The sequence below is a fragment of the Folsomia candida genome, unplaced genomic scaffold, assembly GCF_002217175.1.
Source record: "Folsomia candida strain VU population unplaced genomic scaffold, ASM221717v1 Fcan01_Sc012, whole genome shotgun sequence".
Lineage (NCBI taxonomy): Eukaryota > Metazoa > Arthropoda > Collembola > Entomobryomorpha > Isotomidae > Folsomia > Folsomia candida.
Genome location: NW_019091204.1, coordinates 3,883,343 through 3,897,481, shown reverse-complemented (window position 1 = coordinate 3,897,481; position 14,139 = coordinate 3,883,343). Strand labels below are relative to the sequence as shown.

General features: G+C 35.2%; 1 protein-coding gene and 1 long non-coding RNA gene across 2 annotated transcripts; both read left to right on the top strand.

Moving 5' to 3' along the window:
• The first annotated feature begins 1,244 nt into the window (after positions 1-1,244).
• Positions 1,245-1,786, top strand: LOC110855422. Its single transcript, XR_002548471.2, has 2 exons — positions 1,245-1,405; positions 1,541-1,786. It is a non-coding gene; the product is annotated as an uncharacterized LOC110855422 (long non-coding RNA).
• A 2,084-nt stretch (positions 1,787-3,870) lies between these two features.
• LOC118437199 lies at positions 3,871-6,821 on the top strand. Its single transcript, XM_035856072.1, has 7 exons — positions 3,871-4,042; positions 4,471-4,670; positions 4,754-4,859; positions 5,152-5,263; positions 5,691-5,788; positions 5,863-5,981; positions 6,622-6,821. Exons 1-7 carry the CDS (start codon positions 3,926-3,928, stop codon positions 6,713-6,715), a joined length of 846 nt encoding a protein of 281 aa, XP_035711965.1. The 5' UTR covers positions 3,871-3,925; the 3' UTR covers positions 6,716-6,821.
• Positions 6,822-14,139: the final 7,318 nt, after the last annotated feature.

Below are 14,139 nucleotides of genomic sequence, written 5' to 3'. Positions count from 1 at the left end.
ATGGAGAGGGTAAACAATTAAGGCATAAAGGCAGGAATTTTGACTTCAATTCCTGAAAATTCAGGAAACGCTTTGGTTATTTTTTGTTCAGGAAAAGTTTTCTGAATTTCCAGAAATCGTAGTCAACTTTCTAGATATGTATAAACATATGCCCTTAATCGTTTACCCCTTCCATCGTAAAAGGCAAAATTTTTAACCCAAGCAGATGTTTTATGTGCCCTTGTAAAAGTTCAAAAGTTCAAAGTCCAGGATTCTTACCTATACCAAAATCTGCACAAAATACGACTTATGCAACAAACTGAACGAATTTCCGTGTAAAATGTACTTTCCGTCACGTTGTGACGATATTTAGGAAAATTTGAATAAAATTTAAATAATTTGTAAAATTGTCAAATTCATAGGGTCGAAAGGCGACGGCCCTGGACGTGCAGGTGGAATATATATTCTCTGTAGAGAACTTCAAACTTCCTTCTCAACTATTTACTTTGGGTTTTAAAAATTTAAAACAATTTGCGAAAAATTTGGAATGCTTTTTACGTATATATGCCGTGCTCACTTTTTGAATTTGATTGAATTATATATATAATTTGTTTGAAATTTTACACATTTTTAAAATTTTACGCAAATTTTTGCATAGTATATTGTCCCATGGGCCACAGAAATATATACTCATCGTGGGTCACGGACCCTTTTCAGACCGACATATTTACATATCTGTGCAACTGATAATGGGGGAAAGCATGTTGAAACGCGGAAGTTTCTGGAAAGGAGAGTTGTGTTGAACCCTTGAACTTTTACAAGGGCACAAAAACATTTATGTAAGTTAAATATTTTACATATTAGGATGAAAAGGGTAAAAGATTAAGGCATAAAGACAGGAAAGGTGGCTACGATTTTCAGGAAACTTTTTTGTTAGTTATGTACATATATTAACACGCAATAATATGCATTCTTAGTGCAAGTGTATAAATAACAGAAACGTTTCCTGAATTTTCAGAAATTGAAGCCAACTTTATGCCCTAATCCTTGACCATTTCCATCATAAAACGCAAAATATTTACACCATAATTGTTTTTACCACAGTGTTATGCACGTGGCCATGAAAAAGGTCAAAAGCTTAATAAAATTTAACATTTCCAAGAACGCATCAACATTCCTTCCCTTATAAGTCGGTTAGTGGGGTATGCAAATATCTCGGTCTGTAGGTCTCCAAAGGGTTCATGTCCCAGGATGCGAGTATAAAAGTAATCCCACTCTGTGACTCCGGACCATTCCAGTTTTTCCCTTTGACGAAGGAGCATATCTTGTGAAAACTCTTTGAAAACTACTTTTCACCAAACCTTCAACATGAAATTTACGTGGTTTTTCTTCGCCTTGTTGGCCTTATTCGGCATGGTCAAGGCTGGTGAGTAAAAAACGTGCTTTTTAAAAAATATATGCATTTTGACGTTAATAAATTTAATTTATTTTGGCGTTAGTGAATTTAATTTATTTTAGAATTTTTATTTTATTTTATTTGTTTTTTTATTCATTTTTTAAGGAAAGGGGGCTGGTGAGCTGTGTTCGGTTGATTGGAATCCTTTCTCTTCAGGAGAGTGTAGCGGAAATCTGTTTTGTGCCCCCTGCCTTGTCGACGCCTGCGAGGAGAAAAAAGGACAAAATATTTGCCAGTAATATTTGTATTAAATATTTGTAACTAAATTAAGACAAATTATACATATTTATTTATTGTAATTTTTCGAAAAGTTTGATTCAAATACAAGTTGTGTTTTTTACTAAAATTCCACTCCATTAATTAAATATATTTGAGACCTTCATTCATACAAATGCAGATAAAAGAATCATTCAATTAAAGAAATTGAACCAACTAAATATTTACAAAGCCAACTTTTCATTTTATTTTAATTCAGTTGCCCATGGATTATATGATTTCATGCAAAATTTAATACTAGTCTAGTGATCTGACCTTATTTCCGTCATACCTGTTCAAATAAAAAAAATCAGGCAAGAATCATTCATCATGATTTTCAGTGACGGTTTTCACTCATATTCATTTAGTTTCTTTCATATTCGTTACATTACACATCATTGGAGCTTCTTTCTTAATTCACTACATGTATTATATTAAGCATAGGATGATAAATGAAGGGAGTGAAGAATCCAGATGCATATGTGCACAAATACATGCATGAAGTGAAAAGTTCATTTTGAAATCTTGAGTCATCTTTGAGATTATGTAGTATAAGTGGCATCCATGTTTAGTGTGCACTTAATTATTTATTTAAAATCATACCTGTTCACATTCATTCATTTGAGTGATTATGATGGTGAGTGATAGTGAATGAAAATAAATTTCTTTTGATTTGAGTGAAAATGATTGAAATATTCCGTCATTTCAGATGAATGACTGTGAATGAAAGGATTTCTCACTCATTTCATTTTTCATCCTATGCTTCATACAATCATGAAATGAATTTGAACAAAAATGACTGATTGTGAATGAAAATCATCAATCAGAAATCGGGATGACTGACTTTTGAGTGAAAACCAAATTTTTGAAAAGGTATATATGTTTAAAATAGTGACATTGGTGTCATTTCCCACAAAGTGCAATCTTCAGGCTTGATTTAACTACATACGTTAAAATCTTTCATTTACAAAGTCTTCATTGCTTCGCAACGTTCGCAATTTGGGAAAAATTATGTTGTGATGGGAACATTCAAAGTCGTAATGAATTAACAAAATTCGGCAAAGAAAAATAAAGCTGTAGAAAAATATGTAAGCAAATAAAAGCGATTTTAATATGCACGATTTATAAAATTACAAAGCATGTTTAAGCCTGTTGAACTCACTTTTACTAATTTTAGCATGTCAACATTGTGGGAAATGGTGGTCTTATCAATAAATTGATTAGTCTTCAAGTGACGCAAAGTCCAAATTGATATGTAGTTTATGCAAATCACAATTATATAATAATGTGTCACCACCACCCTGTTGGTTATGAAATCGTAACATGTCTACATATGTAATTGGGGGGCTTCACGTCAAATAAAATTGCACGTTGATTGATGGGTAAATTTGCATATTTGGGGTCCGGAATATATATCGAGTATAAAAGGGAGATAAGTTCAATAAATTTACACAGTTTGGAGACAGGTGGATAAGTTAATTGTTAAGCCCCAACTACATATTTGGGTTCTGAATTTGAGTTTTTCCGTCTCACCTTTGCCTTTTTCCATTTAATAAAATTGGCGATTTTTTAGCCTACACTCTAAGAAACCCGATAAATAAGTTATTACCAGTCGGAGTATCTATGTGGCTCTACCACATGGTAATCAATTTATTATTGCGTGGAAGATATTTTGTTACTAAACCGGTAATAACCCAGGTCGCGAAATTTGAAAATATACCAGTTGTTGACTAATTTTCTACCATTCAATAATAAATAAATTACCATTGGGTAGAGTCACATAGATACTCCGCCAGGTAATAACTTACATAGTTACCGGGTTTCTTAGAGTGTATGTACATACATATTCATCCACCTGCGTTTCTTACAAAAAGAAGATCTTGTTTGATCTAAAATTTTTAAGTTTACAAAGTTGGTTGGGAAAAAGTTTGATTTTTGTCTTAGAAATACAATAGATAAAAAATAATAAGTACAAGTTAAATATTTTGTTCTGAAAAAAATCAAAATTCTAACCTCGTAACTTTGTAAAATTAAAAATTATCTATTTTTATCAGCACTAAGATCTTCAATATAAAGCGCAAGACAATGAACATTTTTCAAAATCGCCATTTCAATAAATGGTAAGTACAAATTTAGTTGGGCAAGTTGAGAAACAAAAATTACAATTCAAAATCCGCAAACAATGGAACGCTAACGTGGTTTGGTTAAATTTGTTTAAAAAAACACTCGGAAATCATGTATTCAAATAAAATCCGGCACTTTTTCCACATTGTGTTTCTAATTTTTGGGAAGAGCTCAAGCGCAGAAGGAAAGAGTGAAGAGTTTTATGCCGAGTTTGCTTTGGCGGAAAGGGTATGAAATATTTTTTTAAGTTTTTTTTATTTATGGTGGAGTAATTTTATTCGGTTTCGCATGTATGTACTCGCAATGGTGGAGTAAAAAAATTTGTAGTAACGGCATTGTAACAAAGTAATTAAGTAATAATTAAACAAGAGTAGTACTACTAATAACTAAATTAAGTAATCATTATTAAGAGTGTGGAATTACACGCTAAATAAAAATAAGTAAATGAAATTTACTCATTGTTGAGTAAAAAAAAGAGGATGACACAACCAAACGGTAAAATTTACCCAACGTTGTGCAAAATTTACACAACTTTGGCCAGATTTTGCCCAACGTTGGGTAAATTTTACCGTTTGGTTGTGTCATCCTCTTTTTTTTTTACTCAACATTGAGTAAATTTTACTCATTTTTATTTAGAGTGAATAATTTTTTTATAGATTGTGGCCTGTCCCCCGTGGGAGGACGGCGTACCCACGTATCATCCGTATCCTTATGATTGCCGTAAGTTTATCGAGTGCACGAATGGATACGCGATTGAGCACAGTTGCCCCCCTTTGACCGTGTGGGATCAGGATTTGCTCACCTGCAATCACGAGGCTTCCACGCCCTGCGTAATTGTGACGACGGAAGGCCCACCGTGAGATTTAAATTTGCATTATAAATTTTACGTGTCATTTCCGACAATAAATTTATTTATGTGTATGTATGTTTCCTTTTAAGGGAATTGACATCTCCGGAAACCGAGGAAACGACTACAATGACACCACCCGTACCAGGGCCAATTGAGGGTGGAGGGATTTATACAATCGTTTATCCACCAGAAGGGGTATGGGTGAGAAATGAGTCGGGTATCGAAAACCCGACCCGGTTAATTTCTGAACCCGACCCGCCTGACACGATCGGGTTAAGGGCGGCTCGGGCTTTTACTGGGCTGATCCGTTAACCGACCCACCTTTCAGGTCTAGCGATTTAAAGACCCGAGCTTGATTAATTTCTTAACCCAACCCGAACTACATAGCCGAACCCGATCGGGTTTTTACCGTTTCGACCCGACTCACCTCTAGTATGCGTGATATATGTATAAATTCCTGAAAATATTATTACTCTTCCACAAATAGATGGCCTTCAGGGTCCGTAAACCTAATATTTTCAACGGAATGAATATCGATGGCATGCCGCATGTTCCAGATTGTTCTGATTTATATCAAGTCTGGAAATTGGAGTATAACTGTAAGTCAGCCAATTAGAAATCATCAACAACCTTTACATGTGAGAATCAGCGGTTATGGAACATTTTTTATTTCAAATTCATGTTAAAAGTTTGTTGAATTCATCATAAATTATCAAATCATGATAAAATCATATTTGTAAAGTTTGCGAAATTAGGTGTAAAATTGATTACGGTTAAATCCGAGCATCGGATTTATGAAAGTTTCAAAATCTCGAAAAATTTAAAACCGGTTTTACGGACCTTTGGCCTAATCCGAGAAATCTAAAACCTGTTTTACGAACGCTTCCCCTAATCCAAAAAATCTAAAACCAGTTTTACATGCCCTATTTTGAACCAGTATACATCTCCCGAGTAAAGTTGACAATCCGTACTTCAAGGGACACCTCGGCACGTTCCCTAGTAAATATTTTCTCTATTCCTACAAAGCTACTACTGGATTCTACATGATTCGCTCCGCCCTTGAGACTGGAAGTAATCAATGGACACTCAGATTATCCGCGATTGCCAACAGGCCAAGAATTTATGTAATCTCTCGTTTAACATGTATGTATTTACATTCGAACTAACGTGGTAATAAATCCTGGTTATAATTTCTTAGCAATACCCGGGCGAACCTTGGGCGAGCTCGATTTGGAAATTGGATGCGGTACCGGGAACCGAGTTGTACACAATTTACCAACCCAATCCCCATCTAGGGGGCAACGTTCGATATACCGGGTGGGGTTGGGTTCAAATAGTTATTGAACCCATACGTGTTCACGGTCATTCAATTATACCGAAATGAATGAATGAATAGTTCAAAATTTCAAAATGAATGAGTGTGTTTTTTAATCATTCATTTTTTGACCTATTAAATACGTGGGGTGAATGAATGAATGAATGAATTATTCATTTAATGAATGAAGAATTAATTCAAATTGAATTTCGAAGTGAAGGAATTTTTAATGAAGGAAAAAATTGAACAAGTACGATTGACCTATTGTCAATAATCTAATAAAGGAACATTTTGTCAAGTTACACCTGGATTACTTATCTTGCGAGTGATATCAATAAAACAAGCCAAAAATGAGGAATCATATGTATGACGCAAGGGGCCCTTTAAAGGAAATTATTGGCGGCAAAGTTCAATTTTTAAGAAATTTTCTCTCGACTGGGCGGAAACTAAGGGGCTCGCTCGTGTGACCTTTGACCCCGATATTTTTCTTGAAAATGGCCATTCAACGGAATGATAAGTGCTCCGTGATTCCTAATTTTTTGCTTGATTTTGTTCTATAACTCGCTAAATAATTCAGGTGTAGCTTGACAAAAGTTTCTATTGTAAGTCTCAAATCTAAAGCTTACATAATTTAATTTATAGAGTGGTCAACGATCTCGGAATAAATCTGGACCTTGTGGCGGCTAACAGTACGGTGTCCGAGCAACGATGGGGATTTGTGAGGTGCCCGGTCTAAAAGGATATATGCAAATAATCGGGAATAAATATGTAACGTGGACACTAATTGACTCATGCCTTAATAATTCTTAAATGTTACAAAAACTGTCCTAATTCCAAAATATTCTGATAAACTATAATTATGATACTTACTTAAGAATAAATTAATTGCATTAATCAAAGTGGAGTTTTACTCGGTTAGAACCGTAATAACGAGAGGCTCAAATGTCTGTATTTGCCGGATTTTTTGCACTTTTCACCTTACACAAATTTGAAGCTTTTGTATTTAAAAATGTACCATGGTATTTTATCGCTTAATACGAAATCTGGCACGAACACAGTTTGCGCTAAAAATTGGTTTTAAGATCTGGAAAATTATGGTTACTTTTCGGCAACAAATTTTAATACCTGACTTAACTAACGTCTTGTATGTACTTTGTGGGGTGACCAGACTACTCATTAATAGAGATAGCCAGGCCAGCGGCGGCGTCTTAACCAACGTCTTACTACACTCTCAGAAATCCAGTATTAAAATAATACCAAGAGGTATCCATATATGACCAGAGTCCCTAACTCAACTGATAATAATACATTGTCCATCATCACGATCCGATAATCCCACCATCCGCATCCAACGTCGACTAAATGTTAAAAATTTAAACACATAAAAATATAAAAACAATTATCATAAAATAGAGTTTAACATTTTGAACCTGAAATTTTTCCAGTTTTTTCAAATTTAAGAAGTCTACCTGATGTAATTTAGGGTATTTTTTGATGCCGTGGTGAGTGCTCTAGCTTGGCCAAACTTATGGACCAGCATCACGCACCACGGCATCAAAAAATAACCTAAATTACATCAGGTATTTACACTTCTTAAATTTGAAAAAAACTGGAAAAATTTCAGGTTCAAAATCTTAAACTTTATTTTAGGATAATTGTTTTTATATTTTTATGTGTTTAAATTTTTAACATTTCGTCGACGTTGGATGCGGATGGTGGGATTATCGGATCGTGATGATGGACAATGTATTATTATCAGTTGAGTTAGGGACTCTGTATATGACTATACCAAAGCAGAGGTCGACGCCGACAAATTTTCGGCGGTGGCAGTTTTTTGTGATCTTTCGGCGGCATGGGCGGCGCGGCGTGGCGTTGCAATCTTAAAGGAATAGAAAAACAAATTTTTCGGCGGCGGCGGCTCGTAAAATACTACCGGCGTTCGGCAGCGTGGCGGCGTGCGATCGGAGGCGTCGACCTCTATACCAAAATGGTATCGACCGATACAATTTGATATTTATGTACTACACTGTTAGAAATCCGGTGTAGTCACGCAGGTATTGATTTCTCGGTATTAACGTTGCTGCTGCCTGGTATTAAAATTGTCCCGGTATGTAAAAATTTGACACCAATGTTGTAAAAATGTAATACCGAGTTATTGCTACACGGTGTTATTTATGTATAAATGCCATATTGGTTGAGTCATATATGAATATTGCTTGGTACTATTTTAATATACTGTATTGTAAGCGATGGCAACTTTAGTATCGACAAATAAGCTCCCTGCGTGATCATGTAAGATTTCTAACAGTGCATATTTGAATATCACAATAGTTGTAAAAGAAAGAAGCCTATTTAGTAAATTAAAGCAACCCGGTTTTATAATACATATTTACCTACATACATACATAAATATGTAATTGACACAAAAGCACTCAGCGGCTCTAGAAATAATTAGTTAGCAATGAAAAATGCATGTGGGCTACTTATCACTTGTATAGGTGAGGATGACGAACTATTAAATTATTCAATAACTGATCGGGGACATTTATTTCTCGTACGTACAGCAAAACGATTTTCTTGGAACAGTTGAAGCCAGAACTTTAATTTTTGGTGACTACGGAACTTCTCGAAGATGGAAATATTTCGAATCCTAATATTTAAAAGTGCGTACACATATTTACATATTTCAAGACCGCAGTCATTACATTTAAGAGAATTCAAACTGTATATTCTTCAGGTGAAACTAATAATAACCATGTAATGCGTTCAGCTACGTCCTTTGAAATTAGGATTTTGAATCCTTTGCTCGCAGGAGTCAACACAGGAGTTTTTCTATTGTTGTGACGAGTTACGTGAATCTATTTATTGGCGCCTATTAAAAATAGAGCTCAGTGACATCTGTAATGTCGCATGTTGATATTATAAAAAGGATACTAGACCCGTAGGTACAGGACGCGAAGAAGTGATGAAGTAAATTATTTGCAAAGATGTCAATAGCAAAGCAACTAACAAAAATCAATTTTATTGTTTGTAGATAACTACCTCTAAGCGCCTCGAAACACATGTATCTATACTACTTCTTAACAAAATAAAATGTGGCCAGATTGAGTGAAAATGGAGAGGTGTCCAGCTTCAATAATGCCCTTTCTCAACAGAGGTTGTTTTCTACTGGGGACAATATTCTCACTGCTACCGTACAGTGAATGTAACTGTCTTTGGAAGGGCTTATTTCACGATTCAGATCTTACATTCATATTCACTCCTAACATGTACAAGATATTAGACGTAGATGGTGATTCCCCTTATTTTCAAGACGTCAGATCCAATAATGCGTACACACCGATTCGCCATCTCGTTCTTCATCAAAGGGAAATGATCATGCCCGTCCCCTTAGAAATAAATTTCATAAATAAGTTTAAACATCGTCCCACGGAGAAATTATCGCGACCTAAAGTTGCCTTCGCTCCGTTGCATGGCACTATGGAATTTATTACTGCACAGGGTCTTCTACAGTGTGAATATATATTCCATATTTCTCACTTGGTATTTAGACAAGAATACTTTTCTGGTCACATTAATTCTCCTCGGAGCAAGGAATGTCTTCACCGCCACGCTGATTGGTTGGGCACTCTTAAGCTGGTCTTGTTCAAGGAAACCTTGCCCGTGCGCCTCCTAATTCCATGCTTGACCTGTAATCCGAAAATATTCTCAGCACCAAGGACCTTCTCATTACTAGGCATCAGGCGGACTTGGGACACTCAGAATAGGGACATGCACAAATACCTTGTCCTTGTTCATACATCAGTTCAAGCAAAGTGTGGCTTACTCTATAAAGGATTGGCGAATCTCACATTTTCTGACTTCTGCCTAGTAGCAGCAATTGCGGAAAAGTATAACTTAGCAGTATTAGAATACAGTACAGGCCGACATTTTCCCTTCGAAGGAAATTTTGGTTTTGCTTTGGCCGCACTATTTGACGAGTTTCGGGTATACCATTTCGTTTACCAAGTTGAATTTATATCCATAAATTTCATGACTGTAACCAATCCACCATCTCCTGCGGGCGGAGTATCCACGTTTGTTTCCCCGTTGGATTTGGAGACTTGGTCTTGCCTCATAATTAGCATTTTATCAGCTGCGGGAATTTTGACCCTGATTCAATGGAATGGGGATGTGAAAATCTGGACTTCCCTCGTTGCTACGATGGCCGGGAAGGTGATCACTGTAAGCTGCATATATCTAGGGCAGGTTGGCGAGAGTTCGGGTAGGGCATATCGTGAAGGAAAGGCGGTCTGGATAATGGTCACCTTGTGGTTATTTGGGAATATGATCCTCATGGGAAATTTTTATCAGGGTTCGATATTCTCATGCCTCACGGTTTTACTCCCATCTCAGACTCCGGAAGGAATAAATGACCTTGTTAACTGGGATATTCCACTGGTATCAATAGATTTAGCTGGTGATAAGGACTCCCCGCTAAGCCTTTTGCTGCATTATGTTATTCCCAAATTACAAAGAATCTATGGTGGCGGTAAAAATCTAAAATTTCAGAAGTTCTTAACCAAATTTCAAGCCAAAGTATTACTAATCCAAAACCAGTCTGTGTGGCATATGACGAACAAAATTATGACAGAAAATTCTACACGTAGGCACCCAACGATTGCATTATTTATGTTAGAGAACGACTTGCAGCACAAGGTAAGATCGGCTAAACTTCAGGGAACTCGTCACATTGTCCGAAATAAGGGAGACACGCCGTTCGGAGTTAGAGTGTTGCATGGCGGGAATTACAATATGCTGGCACCTTATTTTGCCAAGGAAAAGGAACGCTTGCATGAATTCGGTTTGAACCAGATGTGGCGGAAAGTATATGAAATAGCTGTCGCGTTTCGAGGGGCTGATCAAGCTAATAACTATTTTAAGCTGGTGCAGTTCATTTTGGGTAATCTGAGAGAACCTGTAACATTCCATGAGTCACAACTTGTATCAATGGCTCTAATCCTTCCTGTTTTCACTCTATGCGGAGTCCTTATGACGATATCGATTGTTGGATTCATGGCTGAAGATACGAAACTCGTGTGGAAAGTGGGGAAAGTTATCGTCTTGGGAATTATTAATGTTTTTATTAAAATTGGTAGAATCCGTAAAATATTTGGGGCAAGCGGGTTTGCGTCAAGCAGTTACAGGATCAGTGGGGACGGTTAAAATTGTAGGACATACTGAGCAAATTATGTGAAAGCGTTTGATCCACTCTGCTACACTATATTCGACCTCATTCTTACAACTAATTTTTTAGTCAAATTTATTATCAGTACATGTTCATTGCATAATTACAGTTTTTGCGAAAAATAGGAAAAATGCACTTTTTAACATTGGTCGGTATACGGAAAATTCCAAAATTTTAGAAGGAAAATATCGAGAAAAAAAGTCACTTTTTACCATCGAGTTTTCCACAAAATACCTACCAATGAAATATTTTATATTTTTTTTAAATTTCGGCGTCAAGCAACTTACATAATTTATTTATGTATCGTTTATCGTGACGGCGTAGTAATGTGGTGGTAATGAAATCTTTACCACTCAGGATAAAGCTATAACCAATCCGGTAAGGCATTATTACCAAATCGATACCAGTATCAGCGGCGTAGCCAAGGGGGGGGCTAGGGGGGCTTGAGCCCCCCCCCCCCAGCAGAGCCCGAGAAATTAAAAAAAAATACGCTAAATACTGCAAAAAATAAGAATTAAGTTACGAATGGAGTTCCATGTTAAATACATTAAGGGTATTCGTTATTCCTTCAATCTAATCTTCATATCCTTACAATGCAAGTCTTTAACGTGTATAACTCAGATCTGCTTGGGACCAATTTTATTTTGTTCACCACAAAAATTAAACATTCCCATATTTTTTCGTTTTCCCTAACGCGCTAATTTGTGCGCGAGGCGCAAATTTTAAAGCATTTCTCAGCCAAAACCTCGGTTTTTAAAAATTCTGTTAATTTTGGAATTTTAGCGCGAATCCAAAAATTCGAAAACATTTCGATTCAGAATTACTTACCTGACTTATGAAAAATCCAAATAACTCGAAATTTGAATTTCAAAATTTGTTGCCAGGTTTTGAAATTAATTAATATGATACAGTCTGTCAAATTTTTAAATTTTCAAAAAATAATACATGTGTAGTTTTTCAAGTCAAGTAAGTCATTCGGACGAGACATGTTTTCGAATTTTTTGATTTGCGCTAAAATTCGAAAAGTTACAGAATTTTTAACAACCGAGGTTTTGGCTGGAAAACAGTTTAAAATTCGCGCCTCGCGCTCAAATATGGAAAATTGTAAAAATACGGCTGTGCTAATCTTTTGTGCTGAACAAAATAAAATTGGTCCCTTTGAGGTCTGAGTTTTACACGTAAAAGACTTGCATTGTTAGTCTTTTCATCTCCAAATAAGCCACTACAGCTACGAGATCTTGTTAGCGTAGTAGAATTGACCTAAAGAATCACGTTTCTAACGAAACGTAAGCCTCAAGTGGTTTTCTCCGATTTTCACTGGACAAATTTTAAATTATTGATTCACAGAAAGATTTAAAAACACTTATCTTTTTGTATTTTCTTAAATGCTAATACTTATATTTATTTTCCCTTCTGGTGGAATTTTTAACCAAAATCAGAATCATTAAAAATGATACACCTTTTCCAATTCTAACGTGATTTCAGAAATTAAAGAACATGATTGCTCAAAATTAAGTTGAGTAATTACGAAAGTTTGAAAAACTTGTAATGTTAAAGAAGTTGAGACTTGTCCCATTTTAAAAAATTCCGAAGTAGCATGAAAATTTAAAACTTAAAAAAGTTATATTGGGCGTACTCACAAGAACGTCTAATTTCGCATCGCAACTCATTTAGTAAACTTGCGAAGATCAAAATATTTCTTTCGTGAGGGGATTCGCAAAATATGTCTTCGCAAATCTCTCCAATCTCGTAAATCTACTGAAAAACATTTATTTTGGTTATTGTATCCATTTATTTCATTAATTTATCCTGCTGGCGATGATGAGGATGAGTTTGCGTAGTAATTTTGCGGAAGAAGAACATGCCCAATTGCTTGGTAAATTTGCGAAAAAAAATCCCATGATTTTCCAGTGAAATTTTTGCGAAATCTCGCATATCTCGCAAAACTTCGCAGGTTATGTTGCTGTGTTCAATTTGCGAGATATGCGAAGTTTGATGTGAGTACGCTCATTTAACTACACGTATTTATTTTTATTTATTTTATTCATATAAATATGAATAAATATAAATATATATTTATTTCTAGCATAAAAATTTAAAACAAAAAGTTTCTTGACACGAATCATTATAATTGGGTAGAAGCCCAAAAAAATATTAAGATCACCTTTTTTAGGCTACAAATTTCTACGTTACCTTACGAGCGTACTTAATAACTCTAACTTACACTATTTTAATACAGTTTGCATAAATACATGCAAAGTTATATATATTTTCGGTTTAAGTATTAAATACCAGGCAAGTTTGACACAATACAAGTAAATTATGCCCGACCAATAAGCTGCTCAAGAATTATGCATATTTGCAGTCAATCGCGTGTATTGCTTAATGCATCCGAATTTACGCTCGAGCCCGAGATAGATTTAAACATAACGTTCGAAAAATTTAAGATTTTCCTCCAAGATTTTCACCATGGGTGAAAATACAAATACAAATTTTGGAATAGGAGATACTTTAAGAGAAATCAAACAAGTATTCAAAATCCGACGTCGTGGAAAAACTGTAAGGCAATGGACAAAAAAATCCTACGCCAAAAAGAGGATCCTGACAACCAGTCCCACACATCAGGAAAATAATGACTAACATAGTTTAAATAAAAATCAAGTATGGTTAGGACCAGAGTTGTTGTATTTAAATACTTTGGTATTTAAGATCAGTATTTACTTAAATACCGGATTTGGGTATTTAGTATATATTATTTAAAATCTAAATACTGAATTTCAAGTATTTAGTATTTATTATTTAAGTACCTGAGTGCATAAAATGTATTTAACTAGTTTAGTATTTAAATACTTTAAATATTGCAAGTATTTAAAAATTAATTATTTAAATATTAATTTTCTTCTACAGTCAATGGAACAAGCATAGGCACCACC

What these genes read in the sequence shown, in the direction of transcription:
- LOC118437199 (XM_035856072.1), top strand. Translation starts at nt 3,926, where the DNA reads ATGTATTCAAATAAAATCCGGCACTTTTTCCACATTGTGTTTCTAATT. An exon ending in TCGTTTATCCACCAGAAGGG is followed by an intron (nt 4,860 to 5,151) that starts GTATGGGTGAGA and finishes TTCCACAAATAG; the next exon opens with ATGGCCTTCAGGGTCCGTAA. An exon ending in CCAACAGGCCAAGAATTTAT is followed by an intron (nt 5,789 to 5,862) that starts GTAATCTCTCGT and finishes ATAATTTCTTAG; the next exon opens with CAATACCCGGGCGAACCTTG.